General features: G+C 39.7%; 1 protein-coding gene across 2 annotated transcripts in view; it reads right to left on the bottom strand.

Annotated features, from left to right (window-relative positions):
- Positions 1 to 4,196: 4,196 nt before the first annotated feature.
- The window catches only part of BTAF1 (B-TFIID TATA-box binding protein associated factor 1), a 111,237-nt gene continuing 91,353 nt past the window's right edge, over positions 4,197 to 24,080 (bottom strand). For both annotated transcript variants that reach the window (XM_053584603.1, XM_053584604.1), the window contains exons 35-38: positions 10,114 to 10,325; positions 8,007 to 8,166; positions 7,468 to 7,638; positions 4,197 to 5,748 (exon numbers count right to left, since the gene is read on the bottom strand). In XM_053584603.1, the coding sequence (XP_053440578.1) occupies positions 5,605 to 5,748; positions 7,468 to 7,638; positions 8,007 to 8,166; positions 10,114 to 10,325 (687 nt within the window). In that variant the 3' untranslated portion in view covers positions 4,197 to 5,604. The remainder of the gene's footprint in view (positions 5,749 to 7,467; positions 7,639 to 8,006; positions 8,167 to 10,113; positions 10,326 to 24,080) is intronic.

Below are 24,080 nucleotides of genomic sequence, written 5' to 3'. Positions count from 1 at the left end.
GACAGTTTTATTTTGTCACCCTCGGTAGAGTGCCGTAGTGTCACAGCTCACAGCAACCTCCAGCCCTTGGGCTTAGGCGATTATCTTGCCTTAGCCTCCCGAGTAGCTGGGACTACAGGCGCCCGCCACAACGCCTGGCTATTTTTTGTTGCAGTTTGGCCGGGGCTGGGTTCGAACCTGCCACCCTTGGTATATGGGGCTGGCGCCCTACTCACTGAGCCACAGGTGCCGCCCCACAATTGATTTTTTTAATGTATTGACTTTACATCCCACAAATTTGCTAAATCACTTAGTTCTAGAAGCTGTTTTGTGAATGGAAAGTTTTTTTTTTCCTAATCTGTATTGTCTTTTTTTTGGTGGTCGTGTACTGGCCAGGGCCTCAAATATGTAGTTGAAGAGGAGTGGGAAAGAGGACACAAAGTTTGATTTCAGCTTCTTGAAACTTGCCAGGATCTGCATTATTGCGTACAGTAGTTTTGGTAAATCTTCCAACATAGGCTTCCAAAATTTTGGAGTTGTGTTTGTTTATATGTTAAGTCACATTTGTTAAGTTGCATTATTAAAATTGTTCTATGGAGAGAGGTGTGTTAAGTCCTCACTTGTCCATTTCCTTTTTTAGTTTTGTCCACATTGGTGTTTTGAATCTTGATATCTATACCACTTTAGAATTACTGGTCCCTCCTGATTAACCGAATCTTTTTTATCATTAGGAGATGCTCCTCCTTATCGCAAGTAATACTATTTGCCTAAAGGCTGTTTTTTCCTGAAATTAACGTAACTGTGCCAACTGTTTGCTTTGGTATCTTCCTTGCTGGTCTTTAGAGTTTCTCCCATTGTGTCTGATACAGTAGGAAATGATTGGGAAACAAGCGTGACTATCACTTATATTTTCTATTCTTAAAACATGAAATAACTGTGTATTAGTTCTGCTGTATCCACAGTGTTTTGTTTTTGATCTTTACCTAAATGGACTCAAACTATTGTTCCCCCCTCCCCACTGCTGTTTTTGAGATCTGTTAGATTACTCATTAGGCATTGATTTTTTTTTTTCACTGCTCTATGGCATTCCACTATATAAATAAACCCTAGTTCTCAGTACATCTTAAAATATCATCTTATAAATTTATATATCCTGGAAGATTTGGAAAGAAAACCAGGTAGAAGACAGTAGTCTAGGAAAGGTAAGATGGTAGTGGGATCTTATAATGGTAGCAGTGGAAATGGAGAGGCGTGAATAGATTGGGAGTATATTTTGTAGCTAGAGATGTTAGAACTTGTTGATGGATTGGCTGCACAGAAAAGACCTGAGTAAAGGGTGACTTCTTGTCTTTTTCCCCATGACCTCCTTTTCTTTCTGTACCTCCTAATATATATCTTCCTTGGTTTTTGCCTTTTCTTTCTTTTTTTTTTTTTTTTTAAGAGACAGGGCCTCAAACTGTCGCTGTGGGTAGAGTGCTTTGGCATCACAGCTCACAGCAACCTCCTACTTCTAGGCTCAAGAGATTCTCCGGCCTCCCAAGTAGCTGGGACTACAGGCGCCTGCCACAATGCCCGGCTATTTTTTGGTTGCAGCCGTCATTGTTGTTTGGCAGGCCTGGGCTGGGTTTGAACCCGTCAGCTCAGGTGTACGTGGCTGGCGCCTTAGCCGCTGAGCCACAAGGCACCGAGCCTGCCTTCTCTATTAATCCATCTCTCTATATTCCATTATAGGTGATTTTGTAAGATTAACATTCCAGCTCACAATTGATAACTATTGGTTCTTTTTCAAATTTGTATAATCTTTCATATTTATATGATCCATTTTAATCTTACTGTTTAATGGCATTTCAGATTTGCAATTTTTTTTTTTTATTGAGACAGAGTCTCACACAGCTCACAGCAACCTCAAACTCTTGAGCTCAAGCGATTCTCTTGCCTCAGCCTCTCAAGTAGCTGGGACTACAGGCGCCTACCACAATGCTGGAGGTGGGGGTGTGGGTCTTGCTCAGGCTGGTCATGAACGCATGAGCTCAGGCAATCCACCTGTCCTCTGCCTACCAGAGTGCTAGGATTACAGGCATGAGCCACCATACCTGAACCTATTTGCAATTCTTAAAGAACTAAAACTGTTTCTATCTCCTAATTAGGGGTTCTCAAACTACAGCCTGCGGGCCACATGAGGCGGTGTGATTGTATTTGTTCCCGTTTTGTTCTTTTACTTCAAAATAAGATATGTGCAGTGTGCACAGGAATTTGTTCATAGTTTTTTTTTTTTAAACTATAGTCCGCCCCTCCAACAGTCTGAGAGACAGTGAACTGGCCCCCTGTTTAAAAAGTTTGAGGACCCCTGTATGGTGTGTGAACTATAATCTTTCCTGAGAATCTCTCCCTTTATGGTAATCCCATGAGAACTTACCTGAAACTTTCCTTATAAGGGCAATTTTGTATTTGCTTTTGCTGGGGTGCCAGAAATCATTTCTTGACTTGCAATTCCTACAGTATTCAACACTTAACATAAACAGAACTTTACTGGTTGAGTGAATTTACCAGAGACTCACAGGAATCTTTTCTTAATGCAGGAGGCAGTTTCTGTCTCCTTAGAGATGAGTGACAGTGCTGCGTATCAATAGCAAACATTTTCTGTTAACAAATATAACTCAAGTTTTTGTTTTATTGATTCGCATTGAGTCTCTGGCATTTGATAACATATCTTCCTGCAATCAATTTCATTTTGGATTCCACTGATGCCAACATGTATTCTGAAAAACTGGTCTGCAGGAGGCTGTATTGGGATTAAATATTTATAACACGTGTGATGGAATGCTCATTTTTCTATTATTTCTATTATGTTCTTGTAGTTCCTCTCAAATACCCTGTTTCCCCGAAAATAAGATCCTCCGAAAATAAGACCTACTTACAGGAAAGATAAGACGTCCCCTGAAAATAAGACTTAGCGCCTCCGGCGGTGCCTGTGGCTCACTCGGTAGGGCGCCGGCCCCAGCTGAACTGCAACAACAACAACAAAAAATAGCCGGGCGTTGTGGCGGGCGCCTGTAGTCCCAGCTACTCCGGAGGCTGAGGCAAGAGAATCACCTAAGCCCAGGAGATGGAGGTTACTGTAACTCCTGTGACGTCATGGCACTCTACAGAGGGCCATAAAGTGAGACTCTGTCTCTACCAAAAAAAAAAAGACCTAGCGCATCTTTGGGAGCACACCTTAAAATAAGACACTGTCTTATTTTCGGGGAAACAGGGTAGATTCACCAAATTAATTTAATTATTACTCATGGGTATCAGCCTGTACAAAGTGACTTCACTGTTGAATAACCACCCAGAAGGAATAAGGTTATACCAGTTCTATCAGTCCCAACGTTATAAAGACATTCACCCTTGTTACCATTATGATAAAATCTTGTTCAAAGATGAAAATACTTTTTGGAGAAATGTCTATAGAACAAATAAGTATATGTGTGTATATGTGAGAAAGAAATATACCCAGATGCCCACATTTTAAGATATGATGAACACAAACACTAGTGATGAGAATGGATCTCTGAAATTCCCTATTAACACACAAAAATAGGGAAACAATACAATGGATATCCAGGAACCCATTACCCATCTTAAAATTGTTATCAATGTTCTGCCATGTTTATTCCCCATACACACTTCACAAACCATGACAACCACAAGGTTGACAGTTCTTCAATGGCATTCATGACTGTTCAGTTTTCCCCATGCCTCCATTATTCTTCCCCCCCCCGCCCCTCCCCAGTTTTAGCCAGGGCCAGGCTTGAACCTGCTACCCCTGGTATATGGGGCCGGTGCCCTACTCCTTGAGCCACAGGCACCACCCCCATTATTTTTTTTTTTCCCCTTATTCTTAATATGTACTACTGTGACTAGGTCGCCAACTGAAAAGACTTGTTCTTACCTGTTTGTTTTCCTTTCTGTGGATGACCTGACCCCTCCTCTCTCTTTAATGATATTTTCTAAGAGTAAGGGGCGAGCAAAATATGAAAAAGCTGGTTTATGGAAATAAATTAAAAATTCAGCTCAAAAACACTGCATATTTTCCTTTTGATCTATAATCTGAATATAAATCCTAAACAATGAAGAAAAATGTTCATCTTTCTAAAAACGTGTATATCTGAACTAATAATCTTTTGCTGTTTTTAGTGATCATTTCCTACAAATAACACACAGTTGCATATATATTACAGTTTTAATATTTATTCTCTGTGGAATGCTAGGTTTAATGTTACAGTATGGTTGTCAAAGCTACTGAAATGTGACAAATGTCCATGTCTAAATGCTGCAGAACAGTATAATTTTAATGATTTTAAACAAAACACTTGTTATTGTACAGCTGAGGTCTGATGGTTTTTAAACTGATGCCTCTGTGTATGGCCAGCCACAAACCTTGGGGATGTTTATTACCTATACGTGTGTGTGTGTGTGTGTATATATATATATATACACACACACACAAAGGTATGCACACAGGCATGTATTAGTGTGAAATTTATAAAATTATATATGCATACACATACTTGCATATCTACTTACATATACCCACCCTCACCCTGAGCTCACTCTTCTAACAAATCATTTTCATGCCCAATCATTATTGCTGCCCAGTATAACTACATGATTTTAGTGCCAATACCAGGCACCTTTTTGGGTGCAGGATAGGTACATTTGTGCATATAGATATGTGTATTTGTGTATGTCTGTGTATAAAAAGGAATTCTTTTCCCTTTTATGCTTCAATCATGCATTACTACAATAAACAGTCTTTTCACCATAGGTTTTGGAATTCTAAACAGTGTAAAATCTACTTCTGGAAAACTGTATACGTTCATAGTTACAAAAAATATATTATATATATGATTGAAACATATTGAGTACATATGTTCTCTGAATCTGGCTATATCCTAGCCGTTAGATAAATTAAAAAACACCACCCTTTTAATAGGATGTTATGGTAGCCTTAAATATACCATTACCTGCATTTAGAATAGTTGATACTATATTTTAAAAGTTGAAAAAATGGTGTTAAAGATTTGAAAAACACTATGCAGCTACATTAAATATATAAAGGTTTCCACCAAGGGCCTGGTTAAATTCATTGTCTAACATTTTCATGTTCCAAGACTGACCAATATCATAGTCATTATTTTTATATTCTTAAAATTATGGCTCATTAAGGCTTTTATACCAAAAGCCCTATTGTAATCAATTATAAAAACAAGTTCTATTCGAAAGAAAAAACGTACATGAACACTAAAGTACTCATGGATATCATCCTGTACAAAGTGACTATGTAAAGATAGGAGGCTTGTTCCCAGTAAGAATACCTCCTGGTAGCACACGTAAACCTGGTTTGGTTCCTCTGCTCTGCAGCTTTTCAGCATGTAAAATTTAAACTATTTCACATTAACATTTAAATTTAATACAGTGCAAATATTTGAGAATAACTTGTTCCCCCCAGTGAAACAAGAGCCAGCGTTATGCTGAATATTCTTCAGATCTATTTACACATTGAATTAAACTAAGAAATTTGCTGAATATCAGCAGAAATGTAACTAAACTAGCAGCAACTGCATTTGCAATATCTGATGGTTACTTGAGAGAATGCATAAAATTTTCCAGGCTGTATTCTGAATCATATTGCTCTTGATCCCAAAGATCACTCAGGTTTTCAAGAATTGACTTCATACTTGCTTTTCCAGAAGTAGAGGTGTCAGCTTTTTCTGCTTTGCCATCCTTAAGAAAAATTGGCAAAAAAAGATTAACTTCAGAAATTCTATTTTCCTTTAAAATATCATACTTGTTTCTAACACTATTATTCCAGATAGTTAAATAATTCATATGATGGGGAAGTTACCTAAAAAAGTGGACCATTTTATTTTCCCACAGCTCTAGTTATTTGGGAAAAAAATTACACAGATGAATTTTGCTCTATCATTCTCTATATGTGTGTTTTCCTTTAACCATCTGAGAGGAAGTTGTAGACAACAGAGAGGACCCAGCATATATTCCTAAAAACAAAGATATTCTCTATATAATCACACAAAGATCAGATTAAGGAAATGTAACAATGATATATTAAAATGTTCATTAGTCCATTTTCAAATTCTGTCAGTGTCTTAATATGCCTGGAACATTACCCTGAGTCCAGTTCTGCTCACTGAAAGTCACCTGTAAGAATATTGGCCTTTTTTGTTTGTTTTTGAGACAGTCTCTCTCTCAGTCACCCTAGGTAGAGTACCATGGTGTCATAGCTCACAGCAACCTCAAACTCCTGGGCTCAAGCAATCCTTGTGCCTCAGCCTCCCAAGTAGCTGGGACTATAGGCGCCCACATGATGCCCAGCTAGTTTTTCTATTTTTAGTAGAGATGGAGTCTCATTCTTGCCCAGGCTGGTCTTGAACTCCTGAGCTCAAGCAATCCATTTGTCCTGGCCTCCCAGAGTGCTAGGATTATAAGGCGTGAGCCACTAGGCCTGGCCAAGAATACTGTTTTAAACAGAATAAAAGCTTTTAGAAGATAGTTGTGCATGTTTCTTTGAGCCTTTTTTCTATAGTAAATATCTCTTCTAAATTGTCATGTAGATTATTATTAAAGAACCATCCTCAATTCTGGCCATTAGGGACCAATTTATTTGTTACTGTTTAAAATGTTAACTAGAATTATACACAATAATCCTCAGACTTGGATGTTACGATTCTGTTATTATGGCTAGTTCTTGTTGTTGGATTTTTGGTAGAGACAGTATGTCACTGTCACTCAGATTGGATTACAGTGGTGTGATCGGAATTCACTGCAGTCTCCAAGTCTTAGGCTCAAGCACTCCTCTCACCTCATCCTCCTGAGTAGCTGGGACTATAGGCATGTACCCCCACATCTGGCTGCTATTATTTTTATTTTTTTCTTTTTGTAGAGACTGACAGGGTTTTTTAATGTTGCCCAGGCTGGTATCAAATTTCTGGGCTCAAGCAATCCTGCTGCCTGGGCTTCTTAAAGTGCTGGGATCAGAGGTCTGAGTCACCACACCTGGCCCTCTTATGGCTAATTTTAATTTCATTATAAAAGACTATTTCTCGCCATAATTTATACTGAGGTGTAATTGGTTTTCTGTATTTTAGTCCAATCCTGTCAGTTTTATATTATTTTAGACCTACTGATTGTTAACCGACATTAGTTCTATCATCTACACTAACAATGCTACTATTTGAGAATCTACACTAAGTATCCTTTCTAAGTGCTTACATATATCATTTTGTCTTCACAACGATGTCATAAAATAGATGTAGAAGCTCAGAGAAGTTAATTAGCCTAAAGTCACCAGGGCCAATGAGTTTCACTAACTTTAGTGATAAACTGTCCTTTAGGAGGAAAGCTCTAAGAAACGAAACCTTGAAGCAAGACACTGCAGACATGAACAAAAAAAAAAAAACACAATAAATTATAGAAGTTCTTTACCTTATCGAGAGTAAATAGATCAAGAAGTTGATCAGTCCCCATACTCTGCAAACTAGAATTCTCTTGGCTAATAACAGTATTCGCTATGTTCATTTTGAATTTCTGCAAACCCATTATTTTCTCTTCCAATGTTCCTCTGGTTATCAGTCGGTACACGTTAACTACACGTTTCTGAATGAGAAAAAGAGTTAAGGAATATAGCACAAATTGATAATCTCTGAGGTTTACCCAAGTCAGGGGGCTTGTATACTTGTACTCAGTACTTTCTCCTACCTAGTTAGGATTAGATTTTTATTTTGTCTGGCCCTATGAGCCAAAATGTTTGCAGAAATCATGGAATATCAGAGATGGGCAGTGACCCAGTTTTCTTAGCCCAAGCACCTCACTGGAGGAAGTGGTACTACAAAAGAGTTAAGTGATCTGTCCAAGGTCACCACACTTGTTAACATCAGACCAAGAACTTGAGCCAAAGCTTCCTATCTTTTGGGGGAGTATTTTCTACAGTGCACAAGTTAACACCTATGGGAGGTGACTTTTACCTGCCCAATGCGATGGGCTCGGTCCATGGCTTGGAGATCTCGCATGGGATTCCAGTCATGCTCCACAAATACCACCGTGTCAGCGCCAGTCAAGTTAAGCCCCAGGCCACCAACGTGAGTTGTCAGTAAAAGAACATCTATGGATGGATCATTGTTAAACCTAAAGTGTACAAAACAAAAATAAAATTAGTACATTTCTTTCTAAGCCTCCTGTAACAAACTGTTTAATAAAAAAGAGCACAAATGAAAATACTGTGGTAAAAATCAATTATAGGGACAATTCTGTGACCACTACAGATGAAAATATCTTCTTTTAGTATGCATAACACCTCTATTTCATTAATTTATTTATTTTGAGAGAAAGTTTTATTTTGTTGCCCTCGGTAGAGTACTGTGGCGTCATGGCTCACAGCAACCTCAAACTCTTGGGCTCAAACGATTCTCTTGCCTCAGCCTCCCAAGTAGCTGGGACTACAGGTGCTTGCCTTGATGCCTATTTAGTTTCTAAAATAGATCTAGCTCAGGGTGGTCTCCAACTTGTGGGCTCATGTGTCCGCCTGCTAGCCTCAATCTCTCACAGTGCTAGGATTATAGGTGTGAGCCACTATGCCCAGCCCTGCATAAACCTTTAGTAGAAAGAATACATTCTAAACTTGTCAGGAATTTCATAAGTGAAAGAAACAAAGCCAACCGAGTTGTATTTTATGATATCAGATAAAGATTAAGTGGCAAAAATATAATTAAGACAAAATACAACTTGTTTTTGTTTGTTTGTTTAAAGCAGCGGTTCTCAACCTGTGGGTTACAACCCGCAGGAACTATATTAAAGGGCCGTGGCATTAGGAAAGTTGAGAACCACTGGTTTAAAGTATAGAGACAGAAGAGTGAAGAACAGCCTAGATCATTCAAGGCAGGCTTAAGATGAGAGTGTCTGATTATTGTACTAATCCTTAAAGATATTGCCAAGGATGGCTAGTAGCTTTTAGGAAAAAGAAAAAATATTGTTACAAGCATTAAAAATAGCATCTATCAAGCTATGATTTATTATTCCTTTTTTAAGATGAGGTCTTGCTATGTTGTCCATGCTGGACTTAAACTCCAGCCCTCAAGTAATGATGCTACCTCAGCCTCCTCAGTCACTGGGATTACAGGTGTGAACCACCACACCCAGCTATTACTATGAACCAAGCAATGGGCTTTATGCATTTTATGCAATTGTTACAACAGCTCTATAAGGGTATTATCAGTATCCCTACTTTAGAGAGACTGAGGCTATGTGGATGATAAACAGGCCCAGGACAATACTACTCAAATAGCAGAGTCAGGAGTCAAACCTGGGTCTGTCTGCATCCAAAGCCCCTTCCCTGGGTTTCTAACTGTATTGTGCCTAATAATCTCTTGGGAATGCTTATTGAAAATGCTCACTCTTTGTGGGGGGAGAGGGGGTTGGGGTGTTCCCACTGAATGGGCACAATGTAGAGGTATATGGCACACCTTTTGGGTGCAGGATATAACTACAAGAGGGTATTGTGACTTGGTTGTTTGTACCCTCATATTACCCTGAAATGAAAAAATAAAATGCTCACTCTTGAAGTCAACAGGTTTATGATAAAACTAAAGATTGCATATTTAATAAAAGCAACCTCTGAAAATTTTAAAGCAGAGTATGTAGACCACATTTAAACACACACTCACCAATTCTGCTTCCTAACTGGGCCAGCTTCCAACTTGTTCTCATCAGAGAAACAGTGGTCAGAATAGAGATTTTAGCTAAGCCACTCTTTCCTCTCACCCTAACCCCCCAAAAAGGTAAGGGGACAAGTAGTTATCTATTATTTATTAATGTCTTAAATATCCATCTATGAATGGATCATTGTTAGGCTTAAAGCGCTTTCCTACTATAGTCAAACTTTTCCATTTACTAAACTATTAATTATATTTCTATAATTCTGTGTTTAAAAGAGTTTATTTGGGCTGAATTATACAAGAACACATATTTGCAGATAATTACCTGATGAAAATATTTCATGAGACAAACCTCCATGTAAATAATAATATATCTACTATAGCTTACTTTATGATAACAAGAGTTTTGGAAGCCACTTACCGGGAAACAATGGAATGCCTCTGACCAGGAGGTATGCTGCCATCTAATCTCAAGTAAGTGACCGAGGGCAGGTGAGGTTTGAGAAGATCGTGTTCTACTATATCAAGCATGCTTTTAAGCTGGCAGAAGATCAGTATCCTGTGCTGGGCCACAACAGACTCTGTGCCACTCTCAGAAGTGCTGCCACTTCCCAAACCACAGTCCAACAGCAACTTGGGGGGGAAAATCGTTACACAGGTGTTCAGTAAAAGTAGATAAACAATCTCATGGTGACAAATGTTTCTCTCTGTAGCAAGAAAAGGTTCAAGTTATCTGAAAACTGATTAGCACTTTGGGCTACCATCTGTCAGCCAGTAGCATATGGAACTACTCTCTGAGGTACTTGGGCATCTAACAGATGTTTTTCCCTTTTTCTTAGTTCCCTGACGCTTAATGATTATTTAAAGTAATGACAAAGAAAATGTGCCCGGCAAAATGGTTCGTAAAGGGCTATGAAAGATGGTTTAATAAAGATGGTTTACTGTGCCTGAACTGTCGTGTAAACAATGTAATTTATGCTGCAACTTACTTCCTATTCAACAGTATAAAATTCTGATCCATGCTAGGCCAAGGAAGTATATGCAACCAGCTCCTCAATAAAAACCTTGCGCAGAATTTTTAATGCATTTCCTTGGTAGATAACACTTCACATGTACTGTCACAATTTTTTTTTCTTTTCAGTAGTCACAGAAGTTTATTACCTATGCATTTATTATGTATTATCTAATGTATTACAAAATACAAATAAATGTGCCATATAAAATAAATAAATATGAAAGTATAACATAAATGTAAATTTTAGAAATGCCATGAAAAACCAGAAGGAACTTTAAATCATTGTAAATGAAAGTTGATCTCAAAGTGGCCCTTAGGAATATTGATGGAAGTCATTCTATAATTAACCAAAGAAACAAACAAAAAACAAAGAAAATGTCTTAGATATTTGTAGAGCCCTAAGTATTCATTATGCTTTTTCTGCTTGAGATAATTGAACTGTGAGAGAGACGTAATGGAGTGGAAATATGTTTAAACACTTTAGTACTCAGGGTAAAATTAGGAAAGAGAAACCAAAGAGTAATTTGAACAATGAATGTTTAACATAAAAAAAAATTTTTTTTTTTTTTTTTTGGAGACAGAGTCTTGCCCTGTCACCCTCTGTAGACTGTCGTGGCTTAACAGCTCACAGCAACCTCCAACTCCTGGACTCAAGCAACTCCCCTGCCTCAGCCTCCCAAGTATCTGGGACCAGAGGCATCCGCCACAATGCCCAGCTATTTTTAAAGACAAGGTCTTGCTCTGGCTCAGGCTGATCTCAAACCTGTGAGCTCAGGCAATCCACCCCCCTTGACCTCCTAGAGTGCTAGGATTACATAAGCCACCCATCCGGCCTGTAAAATACTATTAATAACAGAAGAGAAGCTACCTAGGAAGTAAAGAGAAATCTAACACAGAAGCAGAGGATATAGGGAGCAACTACTACTCCTAGAACTGAATCAGAGTGCCAAAGATAGAGCAAATTTGGAGAGGGAGCTCCCAATTTCCTCAAGGATTAGAGTCAGACCTCATTTTAGAAGTATGGCTATAGCCTACTAAACAATAATACTCTTTGTTGGTGCCACACGGTGAGGTGCCACATGGTGAGATACGCCAAAAGAAAACTACTCCCTGGAGTGAATACTGAGAAACAATTAACACAAAGATGCCTGGAGTGGATGTTGTTAAACTTGGCAGTGCTCTGGCTAGCATACCAGAAGTGTCCATTAGGAAGCCACCTGCAAACAGACCCTCAGCTGAGAAGTTGGTTGGGGTGTTCAGGGACTACATAGTTAGTAAATGGACAAAAGTACATATAAATACTACACACAAGTTTCAACATAGAAGTTACCTCTGGAAATGAAGAGGAATTATATGAAGAAAGGATTCACAGAGAACTTTAACTTTGTATGTAGTATTTTATGTTAATTTTTTTTCTTCTTTTTGAGACAGACTCTTACTTTGTCACCCTGGGTAGAGTGTTATGGCATCATAGCAACCTCAAACTGTTGGGCTTAAGCGATTCTCTTGCCTCAGCCTCCCAAGTAGCTGGCACTACAGGCATCTGCCATAACAGCCAGCTAAGTTTTCTATTTTTAGTAGAGGCAGGGTCTTGCTCTTGCTCAGGCTGGTCTTCAACTCCTGAGCTCAGGTGATCCACCTACCTCAGCCTCTCAGAGTGCTGAGATTACAGGCGTGCGCCCAGCTGTACTGTCACAAATTTGATGCTGGGGGAGAAACAAATGTTCTTGCTCTTCTATCTAACAGCCTTAAAATTTGAATTTTTGTTAGTAGAGTGAGCATATGATAGAGATACTCCTCTTAAAAGAATAAAAGTCTGATAAATGTAATTATCCCTATGTCTTGTCCCCAAATCTACAATCGGATGACTATCCAAGCTGTTTCGTTTTTTTTTTTTTTTGGGGGGGGGGGATGACCTTTATTGAGCTTATCCACCGGAGGGGAAGTAATGTCTGTACAAAACCCCAAATGTTTGTTACTATAACTTATGTATCAAATTAAAATCCGAACAGTTTTTTTAAAAGTCAACTCAATCAAAACCCACTATTTCAGAATCAATAGCTTCTTTTTTTTATAGAGACAGAGTCTCACCTTATCGCCCTCGGTAGAGTGCCGTGGCGTCACACAGCTCACAGCAACCTCCAAATCCATGGGCCTAGGCGATTCTCTTGACTCAGCCTCCCGAGTAGCCTGGACTACAGGCGCCCGCCACAACACCCGGCCATTCTTCCATTGCAGTTTGGCCGGGGCTGGGCTTGAACCCGCCACCCTCGGCATATGGGGCCAGCGCCCTACCAGCTGAGCCACAGGCGCCTCCGAATCAGTAGCTTCTTGAAGCCACAGTGACACTTAAGTTGAATGCAGAAATTTTGTTTCTTTTTAAAAGTTCTATCTAGCATGTCCCAGGAAGAGTATGGTTGTGTGGTACACCATACAAGGAATGTGAAACCATAAGTGGGACAGTCTACGTAGATCATATAAAATAGGAGTTTCACAGATTATCTCAGTCCCTTAGGCAGCATTATCACACGCCTAAAAAGGTAATCAGTCATATTAACAATAGCCAACTAAGGGCGGCGCCTGTGGCTCAGTGAATAGGGCGCCGGCCCCATATGCCGAGGGTGGCGGGTTCAAACCCAGCCCCAGCCAAACTGCAACAAAAAAAAAATAGCCGGCGTTGTGGCGGGCACCTGTAGTCCCAGCTGCTCGGGAGGCTGAGGCAAGAGAATCGCGTAAGCCCAAGAGTTAGAGGTTGCTGTGAGCCCTGTGACGCCACGGCACTCTACCCGAGGGCGGTACAGTGAGACTCTGTCTCTACAAAAAAAAAAGAGAAAAAAAAAAAAAACAATAGCCAACTAAGAATTCTCCAACTCCAAACTTATCTACCTAATGTAATCACTGTGCAGTGTAGCTATCCCAGTGAATGAGTGGACAGATCATTTGACATGAGTATTCCTGTCTGACAGCAGAAGCAATATTCTAGTTTTCCTAATAATCTCTTACAATGTAAGACTGCTTCAAGAAATTAATGAACTCTAGGTATCCTCTGACAAAACCTAGTCTGAAAAGTTGATTACTAAACTCTAGAAAATATTTACCAAGACCCCCTAATATAGGTGCCTAAAAGGCCAGCTGCCTCCCTAGGTAGCATTTCAATATCTTGCCCCAACTTCAGCATAAGCTAAGTTGTCCCAGATTTTTCAATCATTCTTCATATAAAATTTTGATCTTCTACTTAAAGTACAGTGCCTAACACTGTAAATGATACTCAAAATTTGGCCTGGGCTCAGTACCTGTAGCTCAGTGGGTAGGGCACCAGCCACATAAACCAGGGCTGGCAAGTTCGAGCCCGGCCCTGGGCCTGCTAAACAACTATAACAAAAACACAGCCAGGCATTGTGGCGAGTGCCTATACTCCCAGCTACTTGGGACCTGAGGCAAGAGAATTGCTTAAGTCCAAGATTTGAGGTTACTGTGAGCTGTGACACCACGGCACTCTACCGAGGGTGACACAGTGAGACTGTCTCAAAAAAAGAAAAAAAAAAAAAATTTGGTCTGATAAGATACAGTTAAACTGTAATGCCCTCATTTTGGCCATTATACTATTTTTTACTCCCACCCAAGATCCTATTAGTTTTATCTACTGACAACTAATTAACACAATTTTGTTGCCCTTGGTAGAGTGCCACGGCATCACAGCAACCTCAAATTCTTAGGCTTAAGTGATTTTCTTGCCTCAGCCTCCCAATAGCCAGGACTTCAGGCACCCACCACAACCCCGGCTATTTTTTTGTTGTAGTTGTCATTGCTGTTTAGTAGGCCCAGGCCAGGTTCAAACCCACAAGCCCCGGTGTATGTGGCCAGCGCCCTAAACACTGAGCTATGGGCACCGAGCCATAATTCACACAATTGTTATAGTGAACTTGTCATCCAGTCATACTCAACTTTGTCCCATATAAAATGTTAGGCAAATACAGATTTTACTCATAAAAGATTTTATGAGTAAGAGGGACTTTGCCTAACAATTGCAATCAGTGTAACCTGGCTTACTGTACCCTCAATGAATCCCCAACAATAAAAAAAAAAAGATTTTATGAGTAAAATCTATATTTAATAAAATCTATATTTAAAATGCTTTTATGGCAAAGTGTTTTAAAACTTTAAAATTTACTCTGCTTATCTCCATTAAATTTTACCTAAACTTTTACTTCATCACTCCAGCCTCCTGAAATTTTTGATTATGGCTCTGGCACTTACTTCTCTCAGCATCACTTGCTGATAAACATGTTTATACTGGTAAACTTTCAGAAAGCAAGTAAGACTTCTTCCCTTCTTCAGAGAACACAACTATATGGATTTAACACAGAAATTTAGGGTGGGCGTGGTGACTCAAGCCTGTAATCCTAGCACTCTGGGAGGCCAAGGTGATGGATTGCCTGAGCTCAGGAGCTCAAGATCAGCTTTACTGGGAGGCGGAGCAAGATGGCAGCCGAGTAACAGCTTCCTTGCATCTGGGCACCGTGAGTCTGGGGAGATAGGACTCCAGGCATCTCTGGCTGGTGGGAACTGCCTATCATCACTCCTATGAAAATACAGGGAGTCAGCGAGAGACTTCTGGACCCCAAGAGGAGGACTAAAACAGTGGAAAGCCGGCAAGTGGTCGCGTGTGTTCAATCCGTCTAAACCCGCCCACAACTGTAAGTTCAGTAGCAGCGAGACTGCAAACCAGAAAGGCCTTACCTGTGAACTGTTCTGATGTCCTTGGACTTGGCACTGAGTTGAACTGCCTTGGGGAAGGCCTGAGCGGGAGTGCGGAGAACTTTGGCCGTTGTCTAGGGCCCCAGTCTGAGCCACTGAGCCAGACGGAGCTGATAGTGTTTGGCGGTGGGTCACACGGATCCATTGTCAGTGATCTGCCCCGGCAAGCTCTGCCCTCAGGGTCGCAGAGCTAGAAACGGGTGGGAGCTGGTAACCCAGCAACCAAGTAGCCTAAGGGTGGGGTCTGAGCCGTCTTGCAGCCCTAACCCTCAGGGGCAGAGTGAGATCGGTTTTGGCACACTGAGTAAGTGCATAGCCACTTCAGCAGCGATTCCAGCGAGAAAGCTGGGAAAGCTTCTGCTCAGCAAGTTTACAAGTTCAAAGTGCCTTTTAAGTAGGCTGAAGAGAGATTTAGGGTGTCTACCTGCTGGAGTTTGAGAAATCAGCAGCCTCCAGTCGTATCAGAACTGTGACTAACATCTCATACCCCAGAAGACCACGTGTTGCCCAGACAATATTCAATAACATATACAAACTGCTTTGTTTTTGGTTGTGTATTTTTTTCTTCTTTTTTTTTTTTGGTTTGGTTGATTTTTTTGTTTGTTTATTTTGACGTTGCTGATGTTCTTTTGTTTTTTTAATTTCAATCTTTTCCACACAGATCCCTTTTTCTTTCTCAATTTTCCTAGTTTAACTATAATTTCCCATTGCTGCCTTTTTTAATAACTTCAACTTCATTTTTGCTAGTGTTTCTACCGATATAATTTGGTTTTTCACCCAATTTTATCCCCGTAAAGTTTTCTGTTTGCTTCTTTTGGTTTGATTTAAAGCATTTTTGTCTTTCCTCTCTACTTGGTGGAGGTGGGGTACTGTGTCTGATCAGGTTAGCAAAGAGCTGCTGACCTCAAGGGAACCACGCAACTGGGCACCCCCAGAAGGTGGGGTTTTTTAAGGTTGTGTCAAAGTACCCTACTGTACACCTAAATTGCCCTGTCTCCCTCTTTCTGTGCCTCTCTTCTTTTTGTCAATATTCCTTATACCCACCCCCTCTCCTTTCTCTATCTTTCTTTTTTTCTTATCACTCGGTCCTCCTTTCTTTCATCCCCTTTTTTTGCTCTTCAACCTTCTCACCCTTCTGGTCCTATAACCCTTAGTCCACAGGCACAAGAACTTAAAGAGCAAGAGGAAGTGAAAGGAAAATTAGGGCAAGGAAACAGATAAAAGAAATCACTCATGAGGAAGAATCAGCAGAAAACTCCAGGCAACATGAAGAACCAGTCTAGAACAACCCCACCAAGGGACCATGAGGTAGCTACTGCAGATGATTCCACCAGTATAGAAATGTTAGGAATGACAGAAAGGGAATTTAGAATACACATGTTGAAAACAATGAAAGAAATGATGGAAACAATGAAGGAAATTGCTAATAAAGTGGAAAATAACCAAAAGGAAATCCAAAAACAGAATCAAATAAGAGATGAACAATATGAAGAATATAAAAAGGATATAGCAGAGCTGAAGGAACTGAAACAGTCAATTAGGGAACTTAAAGATACAATGGAAAGTATCAGCAACAGGTTAGACCATGCAGAAGAAAGAATTTCAGAGGTAGAAGACAAAGTTCTTGAGATAACTCAGACAGTAAAAGAGGCAGAAAAGAAGAGAGAGAAAGCAGAACGTTCACTGTCAGAATTATGGGACTTTATGAAGCGTTCCAACATACGAGTTATAGGAATTCCAGAAGGGGAAGAAGAATGCCCCAGAGGAATGGAAGCCATACTAGAGAATATTATAAAAGAAAATTTCCCAAACATCACCAAAGAGTCTGACACACTGCTTTCAGAGGGATATCGGACCCCGGGTCGCCTCAACTCTAACCGAGCTTCTCCAAGACACATTGTGATGAACCTGTCCAAAGTCAAGACAAAAGAAAAGATTCTGCAAGCTGCCAGGAGTAAGCGCCAGTTGACCTACAGGGGCAAATCCATCAGAGTGACCGCAGACTTCTCTAATGAAACTTTCCAAGCAAGAAGACAATGGTCATCTACCTTTAATCTACTTAAACAGAACAATTTTCAGCCCAGAATTCTGTACCCTGCTAAGCTAAGCTTCAGAATTGACGGAGAAATCAAATCATTTACGGATATACAAACATTGAGGAAATTCGCCACAACAAGACCAGCTCTACAGGAAATACTTCAACCTGTTCTGCACACTGACCACCACAATGGATCAGCAGCAAAGTAAGAACTCAGAAATCAAAGGACAAAACCTAACCTCCACACTGATGCAAAAGATAAAATTAAGCAATGGACTCTCACCAAATAAGACGAATAGAATACTACCACACTTATCAATTATCTCAATAAATGTTAATGGCTTGAATTCCCCACTGAAGAGACATAGATTGGCGGACTGGATTAAAAAACACAAGCCATCCATTTGCTGTCTGCAAGAAACACACCTGGCCTCAAAAGACAAATTAAAGCTCCGAGTCAAGGGTTGGAAGACAATTTTTCAGGCAAACGGAATTCAGAAGAAAAGAGGAGTTGCAATCTTATTTTCAGATACATGTGGATTTAAAGCAACTAAAGTCAAAAAAGACAAAGATGGTCACTTTATATTGGTCAAGGGAAAACTACAACAAGAAGACATTTCAATTCTAAATATTTATGCACCCAATTTAAATGCTCCCAGATTCTTGAAGCAGACCTTACTCAGTCTGAGCAATATGATATCTGATAATACCATCATAACAGGGGACTTTAACACACCTCTTACAGAGCTGGACAGATCCTCTAAACAGAAATTAAACAAAGATATAAGAGATTTAAATGAGACCCTAGAACAACTATGCTTGATAGATGCATATAGAACACTCCACCCCAAAGATAAAGAATATACATTCTTCTCATCACCCCATGGAACATTCTCCAAAATTGATCATATCCTGGGACACAAAACAAATATCAACAGAATCAGAAGAATTGAAATTTTACCTTGTATCTTTTCAGACCATAAGGCACTAAAGGTGGAACTCAACTCTAACAAAAATGCTCAAGCCCACCCAAAGGCATGGAAATTAAACAATCTTCTGTTGAATAACAGATGGGTGAAGGAAGAAATAAAACAGGAAATCATTAACTTCCTTGAGCATAACAACAATGAAGACACAAGCTACCAAAACCTGTGGGATACCGCAAAAGCAGTTTTGAGAGGAAAATTCATCGCTTTAGATGCCTACATTCGAAAAACAGAAAGAGAGCACATCAACAATCTCACAAGAGATCTTATGGAATTGGAAAAAGAAGAACAATCTAAGCCTAAACTCAGTAGAAGAAAAGAAATATCCAAAATCAAATCAGAGATCAATGAAATTGAAAACAAAAGAATCATTCAGAAAATTAATGAAACAAGGAGTTGGTTTTTTGAAAAAATAAATAAAATAGATAAACCATTAGCCAGACTAACTAGAAATAGAAAAGTAAAATCTCTAATAACCTCAATCAGAAACGATAAAGGGGAAATAACAACTGATCCCACAGAGATACAAGAGATCATCTCTGAATACTACCAGAAACTCTATGCCCAGAAATTTGACAATGTGAAGGAAATGGATCAATATTTGGAATCACACCCTCTCCCTAGACTTAGCCAGGAAGAAATAGACCTCCTGAACAGACCAATTTCAAGCACTGAGATCAAAGAAACAATAAAAAAGCTTCCAACTAAAAAATGCCCTGGTCCAGATGGCTTCACTCCAGAATTCTATCAAACCTTCAAGGAAGAGCTTATTCCTGTACTGCAGAAATTATTCCAAAAAACTGAGGAAGAAGGAATCTTCCCCAACACATTCTATGAAGCAAACATCACCCTGATACCAAAACCAGGAAAAGACCCAAACAAAAAGGAGAATTTCAGACCAATCTCACTCATGAACATAGACGCAAAAATTCTCAACAAAATCCTCGCCAATAGACTACAGCTTATCATCAAAAAAGTCATTCATCATGATCAAGTAGGCTTCATCCCAGGGATGCAAGGCTGGTTTAACATACGCAAGTCTATAAACGTTATCCACCATATTAACAGAGGCAAAAATAAAGATCACATGATCCTCTCAATAGATGCAGAAAAAGCATTTGATAAAATCCAGCATCCTTTTCTAATTAGAACTCTGAAGAGTATAGGCATAGGTGGCACATTTCTAAAACTGATTGAAGCTATCTATGACAAACCCACAGCCAATATTTTACTGAATGGAGTAAAACTGAAAGCTCTTCCTCTTAGAACTGGAACCAGACAAGGTTGTCCTCTGTCACCTTTACTATTCAACGTAGTGCTGGAAGTTCTAGCCAATACAATTAGGCAAGACAAGGAAATAAAGGGAATCCAAATGGGAGCAGAGGAGGTCAAACTCTCCCTCTTTGCTGACGACATGATCTTATACTTAGAGAACCCCAAAGACTCAACCACAAGACTCCTAGAAGTCATCAAAAAATACAGTAATGTTTCAGGATATAAAATCAATGTCCACAAGTCAGTAGCTTTTGTATACACCAATAACAGTCAAGATGAGAAGCTAATTAAGGACACAACTCCCTTCACCATAGTTTCAAAGAAAATGAAATACCTAGGAATATACCTAACGAAGGAGGTGAAGGACCTCTATAAAGAAAACTATGAAATCCTCAGAAAGGAAATAGCAGAGGATATTAACAAATGGAAGAACATACCATGCTCCTGGATGGGAAGAATCAACATTGTTAAAATGTCTATACTTCCCAAAGCAATCTACCTATTCAATGCCATTCCTATCAAAGTATCTACATCGTACTTTCAAGATTTGGAAAAAATGATTCTGCGTTTTGTATGGAACCGGAAAAAACCCCGTATAGCTAAGGCAGTTCTTAGTAACAAAAATAAAGCTGGGGGCGTCAGTATACCAGATTTTAGTCTGTACTACAAAGCCATAGTGGTCAAGACAGCATGGTACTGGCACAAAAACAGAGACATAGACACTTGGAATCGAATTGAACACCAAGAAATGAAACTAACATCTTACAACCACCTAATCTTTGATAAACCAAACAAGAACTTACCTTGGGGGAAAGACTCCCTATTCAATAAATGGTGTTGGGAGAACTGGATGTCTACATGTAAAAGACTGAAACTGGACCCACACCTTTCCCCACTCACAAAAATTGATTCAAGATGGATAAAGGACTTAAATTTAAGGCATGAAACAATAAAAATCCTCAAAGAAAGCATAGGAAAAACACTGGAAGATATTGGCCTGGGGGAAGACTTCATGAAGAAGACTGCCATGGCAATTGCAACAACATCAAAAATAAACAAATGGGACTTCATTAAACTGAAAAGCTTCTGTACAGCTAAGGACACAATAACCAAAGCAAAGAGACAACCTACACAATGGGAAAGGATATTTGCGTATTTTCAATCAGACAAAAGCTTGATAACCAGGATCTATAGAGAACTCAAATTAATCCACATGAAAAAAGCCAACAATCCCTTATATCAATGGGCAAGAGACATGAATAGAACTTTCTCTAAAGATGACAGACGAATGGCTAACAAACATATGAAAAAATGTTCATCATCTCTATATATTAGAGAAATGCAAATCAAAACAACCCTCAGATATCATCTAACCCCAGTGAGAATGGCCCACATCAGAAAATCTCAAAACTGCAGATGCTGGCGTGGATGTGGAGAGAAGGGAACACTTTTACACTGCTGGTGGGACTGCAAACTAGTACAACCTTTCTGGAAGGAAGTATGGAGAAACCTCAAAGCACTCAACCTAGACCTCCCATTCGATCCTGCAATCCCATTACTGGGCATCTACCCAGAAGGAAAAAAATCCTTTTATCATAAGGACACTTGTACTAGACTGTTTATGGCAGCTCAATTTACCATTGCCAAAATGTGGAAACAGCCTAAATGCCCACCAACCCAGGAATGGATTAACAAGCTGTGGTATATGTATACCATGGAATACTATTCAGCTATTAAAAAAAATGGAGACTTTACATCCTTCGTATTAACCTGGATGGAAGTGGAAGACATTATTCTTAGTAAAGCATCACAAGAATGGAGAAGCATGAATCCTATGTACTCAATCTTGATATGAGGACAATTAATGACAATTAAGTTTATGGGGGGGGAAGCAGAAAGAGGGATGGAGGGAGGAGGGTGGGGCCTTAGTGTGTGTCACACTTTATGGGGGCAAGACATGATTGCAAGAGGGACTTTACCTAACAATTGCAATCAGTGTAACTGGCTTATTGTACCCTCAATGAATCCCCAACAATAAAAAAAAAAAAAAAAAAAAAAAAAAGATCAGCTTTACTAAAGTGAGACCCCATCTACTAAAAATAGAAAAAACTAGCCCAATCTGGTGGTACATGCCTGTAGTCCCAGCTACTGGGGAGGCTGAAGCTGGGATGGTTTGAGTCCAAGCGTGTGAGCTGTGACGCCATGGCACTCTACCCAGGATGACTGAGTGTGACTCTATCTTGAAATACAAAGAAATCAAAAAGAAATTTATCCCTCCCCAAGATAGCACCTTCACTCTGAATAGTGAAAAGAACTGAGAAATCAGCAAAGAAGTCCATTAGAAAAGCCCTCCCTCAGTATGACCAGAAGTAATCTTTTAAGTTGCAGGCTTCCTAAGCATCTGAATTCTAGACACGTCAGGGTGACAAGGAGTATACTCTAAAATGAGAGGTCAGCTTAATTAATAATTCATGGAAAAAACCCATAAAACCTGTAGTATAATTCAAATATGGATGAAATTAAATTTTTATTTGACAATAGATCTAATTAGCTAATTCTCTAGGTATATTTTATAACTTTATCCAATGTATCCCTATGTTAGGCAAATCATGAACATTTAAATACTAGCCTAGACCAGGCGAGGTGGCTCACACCTATAATCCTAGCATTCTGGGAGGCCGAGGTGGGTGTACTGCCTGAGCTCTGGGTGCTTGATTAGCCTGAGCAAGGGGGAGACCCCATCTCTAAAAATAGCCAGGCGTTGTGGCAGGCGCCTGTAATCCCAGCTACTTGGGAGGCTGAGGGAAAAAAACTGCTTGAGCCCAAGAGTTTGAGGTTGCTGTGAGCTATAACACCATAGCTCTCAACCCCAGGGTGACTGAGAGAGACTGTCTCCAAAAACATGAACAAATATTCTATTTTTAAAAGCTATAGCAAGAGGGTAAATCAACAAAATGGCAGTGTAGGCAGCTCCAAGTAAAATACACTCAAAGAGATCCACAGTGACACACATTAAAATGTTGAACAATGAAGACAAAGAGAACCCTGAAAGCAGTAATAAAGAAGTGATTGGTCTTATAAAAAGGGTTCTTAATATTCTTAACACCTGATTTCTCATCAGAAACCATGGACAACACTGTCAAGAAAGTAAGAAGATGACTGACAGAGTGGGAAAAAAAATTGGCACATCATGTTTGATAAAGGTTGAATATCCAAAATATAAACAATTTCCCAAACTCAACACTAAGACAAATAATCCACTCAAAAATGAGTAATGGTTGGGCATGCGGGCTTATGCCTATAATCCAAGCACCTGGAAGGCTGAGGCAGGAGGACTGCTTGAGGCCAGGGGTTTGAGGCCAGCCTGGGCAATAAAGTGAGAACTCAGAAGCAAACAAAAAAACCCAAAACAATAAATAAAAAATGGTAAAAGACTTGACTAGGTATTTTTCTTTTTTTTTTTTTTTTTTTTAATTTGGCCGGGGCTGGGTTTGAACCCGCCACCTCCGGCATATGGGACCGGCGCCCTACCCGCTGAGCCACAGGCGCCGCCCAGACTAGGTATTTTTCTAAAGAAAATAAAGAAATGTTCAAAAATGTCCAATAAGCACTTTAAGAGATGCTCAACATCATTAGTGATTAGGAAACAACAAGACAGACCAGGTGAGGCTTCTCACACCTATAATCCTAGCAGTCTGGGAAGCCAAGGCAGGGGGACTGCCTGAGCTCATGAGTTCAAGACCAGTCTGAGCCAGAGCCAGAGTGAGACCTCACCTCTAAATAAATAAATAAGAAAATAACCAGGCATTGTGGCAGGTGCCTATAGTTCCAGCTACTTAGGAGGCAAAGGCAAGAGAATCGCTTAAACCTAACAGTTTGAGGTTGCAGTGAGCTGTGATGCTACAGCACTGTACAGAGGGTGATAAACTGAGACTCTGTCCCTTCACACACACACACACACCCCCCCCCCCAAAAAAAGGAACCAGCAAAATAAATCCACAACGAGTTATCACTTCACACCTAAGAAGGTGGCAATAATTAAAAGGGACATAAGTGCTGGCAAGGATGTGGAGAGACTGGAACCCTGGTGCATTGCTGGTGGGAGTGTAAAATGGTATAGCCACTATATAGTTTGGCAGTTCCTGAAAAATTTAAACATAGAATTGTAATATAACTATTCTGGTCCATAGCCTATGTCTAAAAGAAATGAAAAGAGGGACTCAAGTACATACTTTAAGCCAATGGTCAAATTACATCATTATTCATAATAGCAAAAAGGTGGGAAAAACTCCACTGACACATAATGGATAAATGAA

The sequence above is a fragment of the Nycticebus coucang genome, chromosome 3 (genome assembly GCF_027406575.1).
Source record: "Nycticebus coucang isolate mNycCou1 chromosome 3, mNycCou1.pri, whole genome shotgun sequence".
Lineage (NCBI taxonomy): Eukaryota > Metazoa > Chordata > Mammalia > Primates > Lorisidae > Nycticebus > Nycticebus coucang.
Note: the sequence above shows the minus strand (reverse complement) of the source record. Positions and strands in the feature narration are given on the sequence as shown.